Source organism: Alternaria incomplexa (genome assembly GCF_024043165.1).
Source record: "Alternaria incomplexa strain BMP 0042 chromosome Unknown scaffold_9, whole genome shotgun sequence".
Lineage (NCBI taxonomy): Eukaryota > Fungi > Ascomycota > Dothideomycetes > Pleosporales > Pleosporaceae > Alternaria > Alternaria incomplexa.
The window spans coordinates 179,380-197,743 of record NW_026249858.1 but is presented as its reverse complement, the minus strand read 5'-3'; the positions used below and the strand labels follow the sequence as shown (position 1 = coordinate 197,743).

At 53.2% G+C, this 18,364-nt stretch overlaps 9 protein-coding genes across 9 annotated transcripts; 4 read left to right on the top strand and 5 right to left on the bottom strand.

Annotated features, from left to right (window-relative positions):
* Positions 1 to 76: 76 nt before the first annotated feature.
* J4E90_006430 (uncharacterized protein) lies at positions 77 to 1,309 on the top strand (the record flags this gene model as incomplete). The annotated part of the gene is made up of 1 exon (XM_051435975.1): positions 77 to 1,309. One exon carries the CDS (start codon positions 77 to 79, stop codon positions 1,307 to 1,309), a length of 1,233 nt encoding a protein of 410 aa, XP_051289769.1.
* An 865-nt stretch (positions 1,310 to 2,174) lies between these two features.
* Positions 2,175 to 3,440, bottom strand: J4E90_006429 (uncharacterized protein; the record flags this gene model as incomplete). The annotated part of the gene is made up of 1 exon (XM_051435974.1): positions 2,175 to 3,440. One exon carries the CDS (start codon positions 3,438 to 3,440, stop codon positions 2,175 to 2,177), a length of 1,266 nt encoding a protein of 421 aa, XP_051289768.1.
* A 236-nt stretch (positions 3,441 to 3,676) lies between these two features.
* Positions 3,677 to 6,305, top strand: J4E90_006428 (uncharacterized protein; the record flags this gene model as incomplete). Its single annotated transcript, XM_051435973.1, has 3 exons — positions 3,677 to 3,699; positions 3,747 to 4,142; positions 4,190 to 6,305. The coding sequence occupies 3 exons, from the start codon at positions 3,677 to 3,679 to the stop codon at positions 6,303 to 6,305; spliced, it is 2,535 nt and encodes an 844-aa protein (XP_051289767.1).
* Positions 6,306 to 7,570: 1,265 nt separating this feature from the next.
* J4E90_006427 (uncharacterized protein) lies at positions 7,571 to 8,980 on the bottom strand (the record flags this gene model as incomplete). The annotated part of the gene is made up of 2 exons (XM_051435972.1): positions 7,571 to 8,737; positions 8,789 to 8,980. 2 exons carry the CDS (start codon positions 8,978 to 8,980, stop codon positions 7,571 to 7,573), a joined length of 1,359 nt encoding a protein of 452 aa, XP_051289766.1.
* Positions 8,981 to 9,705: 725 nt separating this feature from the next.
* Positions 9,706 to 10,241, bottom strand: J4E90_006426 (uncharacterized protein; the record flags this gene model as incomplete). Its single annotated transcript, XM_051435971.1, has 2 exons — positions 9,706 to 9,965; positions 10,016 to 10,241. The coding sequence occupies 2 exons, from the start codon at positions 10,239 to 10,241 to the stop codon at positions 9,706 to 9,708; spliced, it is 486 nt and encodes a 161-aa protein (XP_051289765.1).
* A 610-nt stretch (positions 10,242 to 10,851) lies between these two features.
* On the bottom strand, positions 10,852 to 12,141 carry J4E90_006425 (uncharacterized protein; the record flags this gene model as incomplete). Its single annotated transcript, XM_051435970.1, has 4 exons — positions 10,852 to 11,650; positions 11,699 to 11,803; positions 11,868 to 11,886; positions 11,943 to 12,141. The coding sequence occupies 4 exons, from the start codon at positions 12,139 to 12,141 to the stop codon at positions 10,852 to 10,854; spliced, it is 1,122 nt and encodes a 373-aa protein (XP_051289764.1).
* Positions 12,142 to 12,505: 364 nt separating this feature from the next.
* On the top strand, positions 12,506 to 13,588 carry J4E90_006424 (uncharacterized protein; the record flags this gene model as incomplete). The annotated part of the gene is made up of 1 exon (XM_051435969.1): positions 12,506 to 13,588. One exon carries the CDS (start codon positions 12,506 to 12,508, stop codon positions 13,586 to 13,588), a length of 1,083 nt encoding a protein of 360 aa, XP_051289763.1.
* A 925-nt stretch (positions 13,589 to 14,513) lies between these two features.
* J4E90_006423 (uncharacterized protein) lies at positions 14,514 to 16,105 on the top strand (the record flags this gene model as incomplete). Its single annotated transcript, XM_051435968.1, has 5 exons — positions 14,514 to 14,591; positions 14,670 to 15,085; positions 15,141 to 15,444; positions 15,503 to 15,659; positions 15,714 to 16,105. The coding sequence occupies 5 exons, from the start codon at positions 14,514 to 14,516 to the stop codon at positions 16,103 to 16,105; spliced, it is 1,347 nt and encodes a 448-aa protein (XP_051289762.1).
* A 233-nt stretch (positions 16,106 to 16,338) lies between these two features.
* On the bottom strand, positions 16,339 to 17,753 carry J4E90_006422 (uncharacterized protein; the record flags this gene model as incomplete). Its single annotated transcript, XM_051435967.1, has 2 exons — positions 16,339 to 16,913; positions 16,967 to 17,753. The coding sequence occupies 2 exons, from the start codon at positions 17,751 to 17,753 to the stop codon at positions 16,339 to 16,341; spliced, it is 1,362 nt and encodes a 453-aa protein (XP_051289761.1).
* Positions 17,754 to 18,364: the final 611 nt, after the last annotated feature.

Here is an 18,364-nt window from a genome sequence, read left to right as displayed (position 1 = left end):
CTGGTCGCGCGCGCCTTGGCATGCGACAGCCCAATTCGCGGTCGCGACTCTGACACCATCCCAACTCAACATCAACATGTCATTCAAATTCGGACTCAATGTGAAGAACAAGGGCGCGGATCCACTCGCGAAATCGGCCGCCAAGCCTTCTCTGGGGAAGAAGAAGAAGCCGCTGTTCGACGAAGAGGAGGAAGATGCGAAAGGCAAATCCAAAGCGACGGACGGCGCCCAGGAAATCGGCGAGCTGAACTTCGAAGACACTCTGGCCGCTATCTCATCAGAACCCTCGAAACCAGCGCCCTCAAAACCAAAGAAAGGCCAGCCTCCCGCTCCTCCGTCCAAGAAACCTAAGCCGAAAGAAGACGATCCCACCGCCATCGCGTACTCCGCCAGCGCTGCAGAAGCCGAGAAACGCGCACAGGAAGCTTTAGAAGCCGACGCCACCATATACGACTATGATGCTGCATACGACGCGCTCCACGCGGTCAGCGCCGCCAAAAAAGCTGCTGAACGCGACAGCGCCGCGGAACGGAAACCCAAGTACATGGATGCGCTCTTCGAATCCGCCGAACAACGTAAGAAGGACCAACTACGGGCACGCGACAAATTACTCCAGCGCGAACGTGAAGCCGAAGGCGACGAGTTTGCGGACAAGGAGAAGTTTGTGACCGGCGCATACAAAGCCCAACAAGAAGAGACGCGAAAGGCCGAAGAAGAAGAGAAGAAGCGGCAAGAGGCGGAGGAAGAGAAAAAGAAGAAGTTTGGTATGCAGGGCTTCCACAAACAGATGCTCGCGGAACAGGAACGACGGCATCAGGAGGCTATGGAAGCAGCGGCGCAAGCACTGAAGGATGGTGTGAAGCCCGTTGTTGAGGAGGGAGAGAAGGAAAAGACAGACGCTGAAATTGTCGAAGAGCTACGTAAACAGGGCAAGAACGTCATTCTCAACGAGGATGGGCAGATCGCGGACAAACGCCAGCTCCTCTCAGCAGGCCTCAACATCATTGCGAAACCCAAGCCCGCTTCATCTGCCTCTGCCTCCACCACTGCTGCAAACCAAACGCAATCAGCATGGACGAAACCCAAACCCGGCAAGAATGCACAACGCGAACGCCAGACCCAGATGGTAGCCGAGCAGATTGAAGCGGCGAACAAGCGGAAAGCAGATGAAGAAGCTGAGGAACAAGCGAAACTGGAGCATACACGCAAGAGTCAGAAGACAGAGAAGGACATCAGTAGTGCCAAGGAGAGGTATCTGCAGAGGAAGAGAGAGAAGGATGCTGCTGCTAAAGCTGCGGCTGGGAAGTGAAGTAGCGTTGTGATACCCAATATACATTCTTATGTGATTCTAAACAAGTGGTCTGAAGTCATCACACCCTCCTGAAACCCTACACCAGTACCACGCAGTAGCAAGGAGGCCGGGAACGCACCATACAATGCATTGAATACCAAAGCAACACTGAATCACTCCGCACCCCATCATCCATCTCATGCATCTCCACTATGGCACTAAAAAAATCAAATCCCATTGGCTCTAATTCACAAGCCTCTATCATCCCGTGAGCCTCTATGTCCGTTCGATAGCACGCGGCTCTCGGCGAATTGCACCAGAAAACGGTTCGATGGGTTCGACCAGCTTAGAGCTTCACATCATTCGGCCATCCTGCAGTCGATGGAAAAGGAAAGTGCCAGTCTTTCGACGGCTTCAAACATGCGAAGAGCCATCATAATGGCGGTGAAGCTGCCATGCTCAATGCAGGAAGTGTTGGCGAATCCCGTGAGGGTATCGTCCACAACGGGGATGTCGCTTGCTTAATCTCCAAGATGAAGGCAAGGTACCATTGTTCGCTGACGCGTCTAGTCTTGCGTTTAGCACATGTGACCGAGAGTAACGGTAGGACTGCGGCGATCGGCGAGGACCACTAATACTATGGTATACTCCAAAACTACAGCGTGGGGTTATGTAACGAGATCGAGATGAGCACGAAAAGAAGGTGTATAGAGGACGTCATGGACGAAGTGCGAATACTTCATCATTCGGCTCACCAGATACAGTAGCAGAAGAAAATGTTGTACCTAGGACTGTATGACTGCGCCATCGGCTCTGAGAAGCCAAATAAATCATATTATGCTCATGCCTTGTTCCTCAAGAAAGATAGATATGCCCCCCAATATTACCAGCCGTATCGATTCCCTGCTTCTCTCTTGTTGCGAGCACCGGCAGCAAAGTGGTCCTCCAGTGCATCTTTCTGAGTCGTCGCGACGTTGACCAGGCTGCGAAGACTATTCTTTCCAGTTCCAGATATAGATTTGAGCGGGTTATGCTGTACTGATTCGCCCTGTTGTCGTAGCTTCTCATTATGCGCGTACTCCATATCTGTGTTGAAATCCTGGATTTTGGCACCAGAGAAGTCTGGACCACCGCGTCCTTTCTTGCCGAAAAGTTGTCGGCGCTCTGCTTCTGACAAGTTCAACTCGGAAGCAATATTGGTGAGGTTATTCGGATCCTGTCCACCTGTTGAGGGAGGAGGGTATTGTGAATACTGATTTGCTGGGGGCATGTCATAGACGCCCTCTGTCGGGGCGACTTCCCCTCCTTCTTCCACACCGTAGAGTAGTGGCTGATAGTTCACATCTGACGTCTCTTTAGGAATGCTTTCTGCTTCATTGGAGACGCTGAAGAGAGAGACCTTGGGTTTGCGCGGCTTGGTTTCAGGAGGTGGTTGTTGCGATTGCGGCGTAGATGTTCTTGTGTTCGTCGCGGTGCTCGTCTCGTTCGTTGTGGATGCTGGTCGAGGTGCTGTGGGTTTCTTCTTCTTTCCTTTGCCGACAGACATAGGTACAAAACGTGGTGTCGCTGGCTTAAATACCTGCTGTGGCTCAGGTTCCACCTTCATCTCATGTTCCGTTATCTGAGGCTTGGTTTCTGTCTTTGTCTCGGATTTGGGTGTTGGCAAGTTGAGCATTGCGCGAAAGTCTTCCCTCTTCATAGGTTCCTTCTTTATCGGGTTGCCAGTCTCGTCATACTCCTCAGCCTCCACTTTTGACTCCCTCTTGAAAGCAGGCTCCGCGCCAGTCTTTAGATTTATTCCAGATGCGAGTCCTTTCCCCAGTCCTCTGCTTCCCGCCTTTGAACCCTCGGATGCTGTGATGGCGTTTACATTTGGTTTCTTTGGCGCGGGTAGCATTGCGTTGAAGCCACCAAATGACGAGCCCCCGCCCAGGCGCGGCTTCTTCGACGGTGGCGCATCATCTTGGATATCGTCTTTCTCCGATCGCGACTGCGACGCGCCTGGGAGGTTGACCTTGATCCGTCCTGGGTTGGAGCGATCGACGACTTTTTGGAAGGCGGGTTTCGCAGTGGGTTTCGCGACTATTCTCGGCGCGGGGGGCGCTTCACCATCAGATTCTGAATCGGAATAGCCGGCGAGTAGGTTCATTGTAGTTGGGTCGCGGTCGTCAAGAGGTTTGTGTTGGGCGCAAGAAGTCGCAAAGTTGACAATGATCTCACTGCACGCGCGCCTGGACAAGGGCCGATGCCAAGCCAGGGTCCAGGGCACGCATTCACATCCCCACATGCGTCACTGCGGCCTCGCTGCATGGCTTCATGATACCCTTTCAGCTGGTCTGAGCATACCCTTCTGTTACGAGACTATGATACCTTGACCTTCCCACCATGTCGCTCCTTCAGAACGAAGAGTAAGCCCACCTGCCCCCGTGGCGCACGCCGCAGCTAACTTGGGCAGCTTTGTGCTATATCAGCTTCGAACCGCGTACCTCTCCTCGATCAAAGACGGCGTAGGCGAACGATTGATCAATGTAGACTCGAGCGTCCTGAACAACCCCGCATTCCGCGCCGCAGGCTGGGTTCCCAATGCCGCCGACATCAAGCGCACCTACTCCCCACCCATACCCACCGCGATCACTTCGGAATACTTCCAGGCCCCGCGGTCAGCTGGCCTGAAGTCGCCAGAGGGCTTTGGCGAAGATGACGACGAGGGTGGCATGGTCACTGGAGGGGCAAGCAACGACACGGTCGGGCCTACGCTCAATGCGAAACGGAGGCGGAGGAAGGAACAGCTGGAAGAAGATGATAGCAGTGACTTGAGCGACGAGAGCGATGACGATGACGATGCGCAGAGGTAGCTGATCATCACGCGCTCCATGGACTGAACTGACGGATTGCTAGACCAGCCAACCAGATCAAGTTCACCAAGATGCCGCTACGGACGCGCTCAGGATCATCGCCCATGCCTGGATCAGCCCTACGCAATGAGCTGGCAGAAGCTGGAGAAGGCCCTTCACTCATGATCACGTCTCCATCACGGCCGCCGGACGACGTATTGCGAAGAGGATCATTGGGCACCGTAGAGGTGGGCAAAACCCGGCCAAGAAGGGACACCATAACTAGCAGTGAGATGTCTTCGGAGAACGAGTTTGACAATTCGTCATTCAGAAAGAGAAGAGTCAACCCGCGCAAGGCCGCAGGTGCGAGCCAAATGCTTTCCAAGCGCATCGAAGAAGACTCTGGGGAGGCTGGCGGCGCACGCGCACGCGCACGCCTGGAAGCTCTGGACGAAGGAGATGAATCAGATGACTCCCTCACATCCGAATTCTCTGGCTCCGACGATAGCGCGTCTCTCATCGGTGCAGGAGGTGATCCGCTGGACTCCTCTCCCGCAGGTGGCGACCTTCCCACCATGCCGGGCTTGACGCCTTTCCAAAACATGTCACCGAAGAAGAAGAAGGAGCCAATCGCACCAACATTACAAGCACTGCCACCGCCGCGACCCATCAGTTTCGTACTACCAGTGAGCGCGTTGACCCAAGCACTACGAGCCAAGGAGCAGAAGCCATCGAATCCGCTACAGCGCTTTGCCATGTGGAACGCTGCTAGTGAAGCTCAGCAGAATCCTTTATACATCAAACTTTACTGTCCATTCTCTTCGAAACCTTCAAAGCCTGTCGAGCTGCTGATCCGGAAGTTCAGTGACAAAGGTGAGGGTCCTACTGTCGCGGAAGCAATCGGGTATGCACTACATCGATATCAGGAAGAGAAGCTGGAACCGCCGCTATCGCCCGAACAGATGAATGTCAACCGCTGGGTCATGCGCATGTACGATGACGGCGAGGTTGACGACGAGTTCCCACCTTTGACCAGGAATAAGCCATTGAAAGACTTCGCTTCGAACAACGCCCGTGGTATGCGACCTCGAGCACGAGATAAGCCATGGGACGAGTTCGCACTTGTTGAGGCATCTCAACGAGAGTTTGGCGAGAACGAGAAGCTCACCCCGATTTACAGTCAAGAGGCAGCAAGTGCAGTCGCGTCGCAAACCGATGGCCCCGACGAGAAGGAAGAGAAGAAGCCCCTCAAGCCTCTTCCAAGTCGCGCGAAAAGCTTCAGGAATCCCATTACCGGCCCTTCGTTTGCGCCCACTGCGACGCGCAAAGATACCAGTAACCTTGCCGACGTACCAAAAGTCCCACAAACACATGCTGCTAGCCGCACGGGAGCCCCCAAGACAGTCAATGTCCACTTCACCGACGAGAATTTCAACACAAAACACTTCAACATACCCTGCACCACTGACACTTACATTGCTGACATCTTCGATCAAGTATGCCACGACTTGCGCTTAGAGAAAGCTTTGTATATCCTCAAAGTCAGCGGCAGCACTACGGTAGCGCCACCTGACCGCACTGTAGAGGCTCTAGACACACGGATGGATCTGGATCTTGTGCGTCGCCGTTTCGTGGGTGACGGTGTCTACGGGCTTTCGGGGTCGCCAGGGTCGTCATCACCCAACGCACCACTCATCATCAGTACCGGTGGTGCGCCAAAGAAGACAAAGAAGGGCGACCGAACCAACGCCGCTGTCTCTGGCCAAGGTCTCATCCATCCACTCGCCAGGAACGGCGACTCTGGTGCTTTGGCTCTCACAGCAACCAACTATTACCGCCGCTATGCCGTCCTTCGCAAACAGCCCATGTCCTTTGCCTCTTCTACATCTCGCATCATTGCTCTCGATAATGAGTACATCCATATCATGCCCGGAGAGTCCAAGACAGGAGCACGAGGTGGCTTTGGTGTTGAAGGCCAGGGCAAAACGACCACTGTGCATTTCAGCAGTGTAGTCGGTAGCAAGGTCAGCAAGAAGCATCCCAAGATGTTCCGGGTCATCGTCTTCAAGGAGCGCGAGACGAAGCGATATGACTTTGAAGCTCAGAGTACCAATGAGGCAGTGGAGATTGTCAGGGAGATCAAGAACGGTGTTGAGAGATTCTCGCAAGGCATCGTATGATTATGATGCCGTACAGCTGGACTACGATATGCATAGCTTTTGTCTTCTTGATATCAAATTTGGGATGGATGCGATGGTGTTCTCGCCGATATCGATTTTCAAGCGTGGGTGGTTTTAAAATGGCGTTTGATTTGCGATTGCAACTTTGGTCTGCTCAAGGGAAGATACCTCAAATACATAGATATCCTGCTGATGTATATATAAAGTCAACCTCTCGTTCACGGCAGATCTGGCGATGTTCCTAAAACTATGCTTAAGAGTATGCCTCACGTTCGAGTCTCAAATTGGTGAGACGGGCATTTGGGTCATCCCGTCGTTGTTAGGGTCAAAATTCCCATTTACATGTCTTTCTGAACTTCCGAGGAAGGATAACTTGAAAACCAATAGGTCGTTCTACGTTCCAGCAAAATAATCGCCACACGAAACATGAGGGTGGTATTGAATGGCGATAAAGCCTCCCAAGCATAACCACGCGCACTTTGAGTTTTGAAATCTGAGAGGAGACCGGCAATCTTTGTAGCTTCCCTGGTTTTACATCGAAATTGGATTTTGTAGATGGCAAGCGAAGAGTCGAACAGGAAGCTTCATAGCAAGCCGACAAGGCGTACACCACTACATGGCGGGATTGAGACCCGTTTTGGAAGATCATAACATGGCATCTCTTTACAGTAATGGCCCCGATGCGCCAAGAACGTGTGGCTCATGAGATGCAGTACTGTTGGTTTGAAAGTACCATAGAACACGTCGCGTGCGTGCGCGAGATGAGACAAACGATGGGAGTGACAGGATATAAAACCTCTTCATCCACATTGCTTGTCTTCCAACAAGTTACTCCAAAAATCAAAAACACCGTGGGGATCGTTCAAAAGAGTCCACGGACTGCACGATGTCTGTTCGAGATCCTCAGAACGAAAATAATACGAGGCCTGTCTTATGTCTGCACGCTTGAACTTGCTTCGTAAGACTCGGATTTCATCTCACAGAGCATGTACGCACTTTTTGTGAGAGTTCGAAATTGGAAAAGGCTTGAAAACGATGAGCCCCTCCATGATCCCGTGCAACCGACAATGGGTATCAAAGTTTAGCCCTGCAATCATCCGTCCCTTCTATGCTCGCACATATTGTCTCTTGTATACTAAAACACACATGGCCGGAAATCATGTCTTCACAAAACAGTAGCGTCAAGAGTGACATATCGGACTGTCTATTTCATTATATACATTTCCAAAAGGTTCAACTTCTACGACATGGCCTTCCCCAGTGCCCTACATACCCCAACTAAACTCATCCGCACCATTCGCCCACATACCAAAGATCTGAATAGGGAACTTATCCGCAATGTATTGGTATCCAGCCGGGCCAGGATGAAGATAATCACCCGAGTCGTACAACGGGTTGAGCTGACTGGGGATATTGGGGTCGGCAAGGAACTGGTCGAAATCCACAACGGCGTCGAAAACACCCGACGTGCGAATGAATGTGTTGATGCGCTGACGTGTCTTCTCGCGCTCGGGATCGGAGTAGGGTTGCTGGGTGAAATTGGCTGGCGCGCTGAACGGTGTGATGGTGGCGCCGAAGACGGGGATGCCGTGGGCGTGGATGAGGGTCACCATTTGTTCGTATGCTTGAGTCAGACCTTGGTAGACTTGTTCTTGTGCTCCAGGCGTTGTCGCTGCGGTTCCAATATCGTTTACTCCTTCGAAAATCATGGCGTATTTGACACCCGGATGGGCGAGGACGTCGCGGTCGATGCGACCGAAAGCGTTGGGACCGAGACCGTCGGCTAGGATGCGGTTTCCGCCTGCGGCCAAGTTACCGGCTGAGATGTACTTGGTGGAGGGGTTCTTCTGGAGACGTGCAAGGAGGAGGTCGGGCCATCTGTTGTTCTGGTTGGTTGTAGATCCACGGCCGTCGGTGATCGAGTCGCCGACAATGAGAAGGGAGCCGACGCGTGGCTGTACCCAAGCTTCGATGGAGGAGAGGAAGTACCAATGCGCCACGGATTGTGTAGTAGAGTTGCTAATGTCTAGACTAGCCGAAGAGACTGCGTTGCCAAACTGGAACCAACTGGTTGTTCTGGAACCGGGGTGACTGGTGATGCTGTTGGTGGTTTGTCCGTTTGCAAGGTACATAGTGACAGTGATGATCTGCTGCGCCTTGATTTCGAAGTTGATGGGGTCGGACACTGCGAGTGCGCCATTTGGCACGCTAATACCATCCTTGCCTCCGAATGTTACTTTCTGGACGGTCTTGGGTTGAATCTGGTGGATGCCGGCGGTCTGGTTCAACGGAAGCGCGACTGTCACAGCGGTGATGGGAAGATTGGAGCCGCCAAACACGTTGGAGAATTTGAGACGGATTTGCTTGGCCGAAGTGGTCATGTACAGAGTCTGTCGAACTGTCGAGTTCACGAAGACTGCGCCTGTCTGGTTCTATATGATGTGTTAGTACAGAATCAGTGAAGACTTGATGGGTGGACGTACGAATGGAGCTGGAGGCAGGTTCGCAGGCTCGGTGAGCTGTGGCATTGATGCCCATGCATCGACCCAGTGGCCATTGGAAGGGTTAGGTCGAGTGGTGTGCTTGTCGGAAACCCTCTTCTCAACCTCAATGGCATGGCCCTGAACGGACACTGCAACGCCCACAAGGAGCACTGCTAACCTGGTGAAGATCATGCTGGTTCAATGCTCAATCGAAGGTTCAGAGAATGACAATCCTGCAGAGGAAAAGCGCTGGGGCTCATGCATGATTAATACTACATCGTGTACGGGCCCCAAATTACGGAGGTAGGGAAAGAAGAGAGGCTAAGCAGGAACACGAACATAGATCTGGTATGGCGCAGGAACCGATCTACAGGCTGTCCTGAAAGAGTATCTGGGGTGCCGTTAGCATGTGGGGATTTGCGGAGATGGTCGGGTAAATTGCGCGGGTGGAGGAAACCTGGTTGGTGGGCGCATTTCCTGCTTCGCCTTTTACCCATCGGCTGCAGAACCGCGTAAACTGCAATCGTGACGTTACTGCGCGCTATTCGGGCCGCGGGCACAATTGTTCCGTTAGCGACAGGAATGGGGGAAGAAGAAGCGAGTGGGAAGAATCATGCATCCGTATTCATTGGTATCGTGGTCCATGCAACAACAAAGTAACGCCGCCCATGCAATGCCCGGGAGATAGTTAACGCCTGACAACCTGAAGGGTCGTCTTGATATGTCGTACCCGGCTGTGAAATGGAGTCAGCCAGACGTGCGACTGCAGAAAGAAAACTGTGGCGCCCGTCCATGTGAGACGGCAACCGTGTATCTGATCATGGCTAGGTGGGTGCCAGAAGGTGGAAACCTGGCGACATGAGCTCCCCCTAATATCGAGAAGACGTCGAGGTCCGTCACTACCGGCGCGCTCAGACTCAGAAGTCGTCATCGCTCTCTGCCTTCTTCTTTTTCCGGCTTGTCGTCTTCTTCTTCTTGCCATCCACGTCCATGTCGCCCTCACTCTTCTCGGGCGCGTCGGCGACCTTGGACACGATCTCGTTGAGGAAGTCGAAGCGGTCGGTCTTGGTGATGGCTTGCTTGAGGTGGATGGAGCCGACGCGCTTGGAGTTGCGCGCTTTGGCTTCGGCGGCGGCTTTGGTGACGAGGGAGATCATGAAGAGCTCGAGCGCTTTCGCTGTGGAGAGTCAGCCATGGTGGAGAAAGTGGCGCGCGGGCAGTACGTACAAACGACGACGGGCGTGACCTGGGCGACCTTGCCGACATCGTCGTCGGCCTGCATGATGCGCTTTATGCGGGCGACGGGGAAGTGGTTCTTGATGGTGATGTTGTCCGTGTTGGGCGTGTCTGCCCCGCCTACGCCATTGCTCGCGTCTGGCATGGCGGGCACTGACGCGTCGGGCAAGTAGTCTGCATCCTGCATGCTCTCCTCCTTCTTGACGCCGCGAGGCATACGAGGCGGTGGCGCAGGGTCGCTCTGCAGCGGCGGATCGGTCGTGGGCGGTGGGAGGGCGGCGCAACGTTGTCGAGGGGGCCGCGGTGTCCTGGATGCTGGGGGTGAGTCGCTGTAGGCTGCTCGGCGTAGTACGAGCAAGATAAATCTGGCAACGGTGGAGCCCACCTGCCGTCCATTGGCCGGCGTGGGGCCCGTGCTCATGGCGCCTCTGCGACAAAACCACACGTCTGTTCCAAGCTTCTCTCTCCAGCCTCGTCACGTCCATCGTTCCGTTCCAGGGCCGGTGGATGCGCGTCGCCAGCAGTGGATGACGACACGAGCACGCCAGAGACCTCTCCGCCTTGTACAAACAGCATCGTGGTGCCTGCTCCGGTTCGCAACGACGAAACCCGACCCCAGTCGCCTGAGGCCGTGGTTGATCGGCGCGCCGGCGCAGAGTCGCTGATGGTGTAATTACTTGATCTAATCTGACACTCTGCCGCGCTTCTTTGTTGACGAGGCGTCTTGACCTGACCACGCTTCGGCTGGTCTGTCGCGTCCCCTGGCTTCGCACGCCGATGCTGGGCGTCGCATATACACAATACACATACCATACACCTCACACGCCTCATGTGTCTTTTGTGATGCTGCCATCCCTTTTGTGCCCCTCTCTGCCCGGGCCTTCTCTCAGCCATGTCTCTGCGAGGCCGTTCTTCGGGTCGTCTTCAGGGTAGCCTCGCTGCCGCCTAACGTCCAGAACCGCCTGTCGTATCCGCCGCGTGCACTCTTTGCGTATGCTGACGGCCTCGTCGGAATATTTCAGCGCATCATTGAGAACACCGACTTGCAGCTTTCCTCCCTTCCTCTCCTCGTTTGCACGCATCTGTTTCCAGCGTGCGCGCAAGTCGCCGAACACCTCCTCAGCATCCAGCTTCTCGCCAAATGTCACCCTGACGTTCTGGAACGGCCGTGGTATAAAGCGCGGGAAGGTGCGTGTCTCGTGCATGATGTTGTCGAAGCCTTCAATGAAGATTGGAACAATGTCTGGCATCGGCTCACTCTCAAGTACCAATCGTGACACTCCCCACTTGAAGTAGCGCATGATCCTGTCTTCCGTCTGGTGTATCATGCCTTCAGGGAAGATGTGCACCCACGCGTGCCGCCGATTAAGGTATGCCGAGGGCGCAGGAAATGTATCCTGTCCGTTTGTAGAGAATGTGAGGTGGCCGTCGGTAAAAGGATCGATGAGGTCTGGGCTCTTGAGCGATGTGGTAGGCTTTTCTGGTGGTTCTTGATCGTGGAACGGGCCGTGTGAAAGAAGACGGATCGCTTGCGTTACGGTGGGTTGGAATAGGCCGCCGAATTGGGAATGCGCCGAACGATGTGTGGGTAGAACTTGTCCAAAGGTAAAGAATGTCGACAGTCCTCTGCTTGGGCGTCAGCCGAGCTTTCTGTGCATTTCAGAGGTGACATACTTGTTGGTGAAGCATAGATCATAACTGCCTAATCCCCAGCGCAGATTGTCTGGGGTGAATATGTAGGCGAGTGGTAGTATGCCCCATAGTATGGGATCATCCATTCTGTAAAGATTGTGTAAGCGCAGTCCATCCATGACGATTCGGAGATTATGGCAAACGTACGTACACAGAGATGTGGTTCGAGACTGCACGCTCGTCAGTACTGAGCATTTCCTGGGTTTTTGATAGTACAAGCACTTACCAGTTATGAGGCCTCGTTGCCTACTCGCTGGATCCTCTCTTTCATCCAACAGCTTCAGGAAGCCCTCCATTCCATGCGTCTCAACCTTGCTTAGTCCATTCAGGAATCCTTTGCACAAGAGCCCGACAGCGCCCATGGTGAAGGCCGACGCGGCGCGCCATGGCCCGCTGGGGGCCTCCGGCTGCTCCTCTGGTCGCATTGGTGTAGGCGTGGGGTTGAGGGCGACATGTGAAGATTTCGCGCTCAATAGCTGGATGCCGCGGCCCACCAACGTCACTGCCAGGGACCGGCATTTTGGCGACACTGCTAGCGCGATTGCGGCCTGCACGTGCGCCAAGTGGATGGCTCTTCCGCTTCAACACGCCTTCTTCCATCACCACAGCAAGAGCTCGACACTTTACAAGACTAAGCTTGGACTTGCGAGTCTTGTGCATCATCCTCAGAGCTTGGACACGGGATCCCATAGCTGCGCCTGGCACTGTTGCTCGGATTGACCTACCTGCTGAGTCCATCACGAAAAGTCGCGTCCCGATTTGCGAATCTTGAATGCTGAACCTAGCAACATGCCGCCTCCAAAGACCATATTCACGTCATACGAGCGGAATGCCCTCAAAGATCGATGGGGCTCACAGGCTACGCGTCTGACCCGTGACTCATTTCTACCTTTTGGCTCCTGCCAACTATGTCTCCTTCCTTCAGTAGACCCAGTGTGCTGTTCACAAGGCGATCTGTTCTGTCGCGAGTGCGCCATGACCAATCTTCTGGCGCAACGAAAGGAAATGAAGCGACTAGAGAAGCTGAACGAGCGCCAGAAGTTGGAGGACGAGGACCAAAAGCTGCGAGAAGAGGAGGAAGCGCGGCTGCTGGCAGTCGAGGAATTCGAAGCTGTTCAGATGGGGCTTTCGGTCAAAGCAGGTGCATCAGCACGAGTCGTTGGAAGGCAAGGCAGCAAGATCATGGTCGAAGAAGAGCAGGATGCCAAGGCTGGACAGGCCAGAGGCACGAAACGCAAGTTCGAAATTGACCAAGAGGAACTCAAGCGCATCGCACAAGAAGAGCAGAGCAAAGCAAAACGCACGTTCGACGCCGAGCGCAAAGCAGCCAAGGGTCATCTCCCCAGTTTTTGGGTTCCCGGCGAGACACCCGACCAACACCACAAAAGCGTAGAGAAGGCGAAGCAAACGCCTGTATGCCCGTCAAGCCACCCAGACCAACTGCACAGCCTGTCGCTGAAGAGCTTAACGAGCGTCAACTTCCACGAAGAAAAGTCGTCCGAGACGGGGAAATCGGCTCGCACGTGTCCCAGCTGTCAAAAAGCGCTCTCAAACAGTACGAAAGCCATGCTCGCTATACCTTGTGGTCACGTCCTATGCAAACCATGCGTTGATAAGTTTCTCCGGCCAGAACATCGCCATCAGCGAGATGCACATGATCAAGGACCGGAGCCCGAGACTGTGCATTGTTATGTATGCGATGCGGATCTTACGACAGCTCCAGACGCCAAGGAAGGCAAGAAGAAGAAAAAGGACAGCGAGAAAGAAAAGGCGCCCAAGCCTGGTCTTGTGGAGATAAGGAGTGAAGGTACCGGGTTTGCAAGTGGTGGAAAGGCGATGGTCAAGAGAGAAGGAGTGGCATTTCAAGTATAACAAGTCTTTTCTGATCGGCCGAACTACGGGCGCGATGACGAAAGGCCAGCCAGCATAGACTGCTAGTGCTTGAATGGTAGACCTCACGGTGTACATATACTTCCGATATATCTGCTTTGTGAGGCTCCTTGCTGGACAATGGCGATCACACACTCCACAATTTTATTCGAAGTTTTTTTTAGACGGCGGCGGGATTACCAAAGTCTGCAGTAAGAGCTTGGAAGACGGAACCGTATTGGATTTCGGTCTGGCGTCATGTACTCAACAGTCACCGTTCTCGAACGCGATAGCCATCGCCCGGGCGAAGAGTTACATGTTCATCACACCCAATACGGAAATTCGGAGTCCACACACTGGCTAAGTGCAGCGTGTTTCCATCTCGCTGCCATTATATGAACAGGGCTTAGTATACTTAGGTAGTTGGAAGACTGGTAGGAAATTACCCAATTGTGCAAGGGCGAGAAAGCCACGCCGCTGTGCTGGGTCTCCATTATCGGTAATTTCCTTGCATCTCCCAACTCTGGGCATTATTGTTTCAAACGCGATCGATATGTTGTCAGGCAGTCTCGCCAATGATGCGCTGCTGCTGGTGTGTAGGTATGTTTGCGCCGTTTCACCGTATGCGGGAAAGAGCTCATCACCCACTCACAAGCCCCACTCTAGCGTGATTGCCAATACAGTCAGGGTCGATGTGCAGGATGAGCCGACTGTCCCCTATCAGGAACGAGGGATCCTACGAGCTGAACGCGCGCCGTGCGGGTGTGAAATGAGTGAAAGGTTTCCGGAGAATCTTTCGTTTGCGCCGCTAAGAAAGTTTTTAAACTTGCTCACCACGGGTTTTGTATTTGAACTCTCTGCGACAGCCGGAATCACAGCCGGAATCAATCTCTTCGCACGCGATTCTCTACCCTGCGTTCCGAACAGCATGTTCAAAATCGTGTTGTTCAGTACGCTGTATGCTTACTTCGAGGGGCTTTGCAAGCAGTACCGCGAAACTCTGTCGGTATGTTTTTTCCGCACGGTTGACTCAACGCCGCTCGACACTCGACATTCAATGTCAACTATACTCACATCTTATCAGGGCTTCAAACTCATTAGGCCGTTCTTCAAACCATCCTTCGCTGTGCCGAATGAGCAGTCTGTACCGCCGATCCGAGAGAACTGGTGTAAGATCTCCCCTCCTCATGTCCAGTATGCAAGACGCGTACTCATCCTCCAATCCGTAGACTATCCCGCCGATATCGCCAACGATCTCAAGGACTTCGACCATCCACGGCGCATCAAGGAAGAAGTATATGCATGCGCATGGGAGTACGCACGCTGCGTGATTCCTCAATACACCAATTGGAATCGCTATGTGGCCTTCATGCGTGTCATTGTCATCGGTATCGTCGCAGAGTGCAAAGGCGACTTGGTACAGGTGTCACTTGGCGACAATCTTCTGGGCTACAACCTCACTGCTCTTCTCGACGAACTCTTTCAGGGCACAACTGAACAGTAAGCTGACCCGTTCTCGAATCTCACAGACTGACACTGATGTCATCCTGTCTAGATGCAGTGCGGCCATGGCTCGCGAGTTCCGCTGCTTCCTTCTCATTACAGCAGACAAAGCAAGCAAACGCCGTGAAGGCCTGTTGTTCAGACGTTACGTTACCGCCCTTGCCAAGTCGCCTCGACAATGGTTCCGCATGCGCGACACAGATGCTCTGATCCGCTTTACCATGGGCGCAGCTCTGGTCTGTAACGATCTCGATGACGTACACTATACCGAAGAACAGTTCGAGGCTTTGGATGAACTCGGCGCCACTCTCTACGACAGTGTAGCCTTCTACAAACACCGGTCCGAGGGCGAGACAGTGAGTGATATCTGATCAAACGTGATGCGATGGACACGGACTGACCTGAGACTTTTAGAACTCCACGTTCGCATACGCACCTACCAACATCCGTATCAAGGCTTTCCACCAGTCCCGTGAGTTGCTCTGGGCTCTCGATGTTGCTTGGGCGGGCAAGCGAGAACACATGGTTATAATCAATTTCTTAAGATTTTTCGGTGGTCCTATACACATGAGTAGGCTGATATTTCCATTCCCCGTAACGTACCGTTACTAACAAAGTTCTTTAGTGATGCGTCGCTACCGGTTCATCGAAGATGGAATGATGATCGGCCGGCCTGAGACTACCACCGTCATTACACAAGCACGCCAACAGTTCAAGCTCTGGAACCGCGTCGACATGCAGGATGGCGATGCCAAGGACGTCGAGCGCTACAACCACTTAATGGCGAGAAGTGATGAGCTCATGTTCGACGGCCTACGCGAGTTCCTCGACGCGAGCAACGACGATACTTGTAAGGGCTGTCAGTACCGTGAGACACATGGTGGACATACTTCTTTCTCGTTTGGTGGAATAAAGCTATGCGACGGCTGCAAGGAGTCTTGGGGTGCGTACGTCGAGTCTTTCTCGGCTCGGTTCGCGGATGTGTTTCCGGAGATCAGAAACGTGATGACAGCTTGAGTCGGGTATTGAGTCGATCAGACACATGAAGCACGGAAACCGGCTTTCATCAATTGCGGGATGAGCTAAAACTCACAACGGTGTTACTGTAACTATCCATTGACTATTCCACGCCAACCTCGGGAAAAACCGAACAGCCTGGAGCCTACGTTGACGTTAGGTCACCTACTTTGCAAGGTTATGGGTCAATGTAGTCTGCAGACATGTTCAATTTTTTTCTTGTATAAGGTGATTCAATCAAAAACACTCCCGCGACTCCACTTGCTTGCCCTCCTGATCCTCTTGCCGTATATGTAGAACACGAAAGGCACTGGAATTAGCAGTGCCGCGAATCCACCAGTGATACTACTCGCGGGACCTACTCCAACGTTGTGATACAGCGGCGTCACCACCAATGGGAAAGCGCCCGCAAAGGCGCTTCGAAGAAAAGTGTTTGCTGCGACTGCACTCGCAGCATACAACGTGAATGTGTCGACCAGGTAGTTCAGGGCAGCTTGGAATATCGTGAAGAAACCAGTTCCCAGCAACACCAGCCCAATGACGGGAGCAATCCAATGGTATTGAGGGTCCGCTGTCCAGCCCATGATGAACTGACCGGCGGAGAAGAGTACAGAGCCGAGCATCATTGGTGGCAGACGTGCTTCAGGAACGGCACGATTTCCAGCTGCACGGTAGACTTTGTTGTAAAGAAGTTGGTTGTAGGCGTTAATGCTGCAGCCGATGATTGCGCCAACCAAGATACCCAGGAAAGGCAGCGTTGCGCTTACTGCTGGCCATCCCCTCATTTCGCCAAAAATTATGGGAATGCCTGAACGTGTCAGTACGTGTCTCACATGCACTTCGTATAGCGATATCTCTTACCTCCCAGCATCATGTATAGAATTCCGTAGCAGAAGCTAGCGTAGAGTGCGACAAGAAAACAGATAGGTGTCATCAGAAGCTGCAACGGCCGGAGCAGGAACTTCTTAGACAATTCTTTGATGCTGACATCCCACTCCTCGAACTTGGTGTGAAGGGCCCAGTTGCCGGTTTCGTGTCGCAGGCGACGTGCTTTGTAGACGAGGAGTTTCGGTGGGTAGCATTCGTCGATGAAAATTATGTCGATGAACAGGATGGTAGCCTGAAGTATACCAGTGAAGTATTCGGTCCACCGCCAGCCAAGTGATGGATTGGCGACAAAAGCTGCGGAGACAATTGGCCCTAGACAAGGGCCGCCAACGACCGCCATAGCGTAACCTGCCATGGCTAAGGCCCTCCATGCCGGACTATACAGATCGCCCAACACACCACCGGTATTCGTGACTGGTGCGCTAGCAAAGAAGGCACCGAAAAACCTTGTGATCATCAGTGTCTGGAAGTCCTTTGCTACGGCACTACCGAAGCTAAAGCAGATTGCAATGAACATGGGCGTTAAAACTGCCAAACGTCTCCCGTAGACTTCGGAGAGGGGAGCCCAGAGAAGCGGACCAAGTCCAAATCCGAACAGGAAGAGCGTAGTGCCCAACACCGCGACCTGGTTTCCTACGTCGAACTCGGCTGCTATCTGTCGCGTACCTGCAGAATATGCAGAAGAAGCCCATGTCGCGCTCATAGTCGTGAGGCCATACATCATGGTCGTTGTGATCTTCTTCTTTGTGGGCCAGTTCATCGGGCGATAAGGATCGTCGTCGCCCTCAAAATCTACTAGCACATCTGCAGTGGTCTGCTGGTGCGCCAGAGGATGGGAAAATGGCGCAACATTCGGTCGTGTACGTATTCGTGAAAGTGCGGTGTCGCGTCTAGATATTGTCCGGCTCAAAGGCTGATTCATACCACTTGCCGTGGCTGTCGCTCTTCTGTCTCTTGGTAGACTGCGTCTGCTGCGTGATCGCGAAATGCTTTCTTGAAGTTCTCTTCCGGATGGACGGTGGCCGTCATGGTCGGCATCCTTCTCTTCCTCATACTCCGACGATGAATCGGATGTTGACTCGCTCCGCTGTCTTGGTCTTGATCGCCTTCCACTCTCAAGATCTACGTCGGTGTTTGATGTCGAAGTGGGATTCGTGTCTGATGATCGTTCGTCTTTAGAATCCATGATTCCAGTAGTTCATATCTTGTCGCCTTTCTCAACGGTTTATTCTGGGATGCTTAAATATAAACTACGATCCCTATTCTAGGTGCAGCTCCGTGGCTCGAAGAATGAGAAAGATTGCCGGAAACGTGGCAAGTGCCGGACGCCTTTATGATGCTAAAGCCGTCAGCAACAATAGAGCGAGGAAC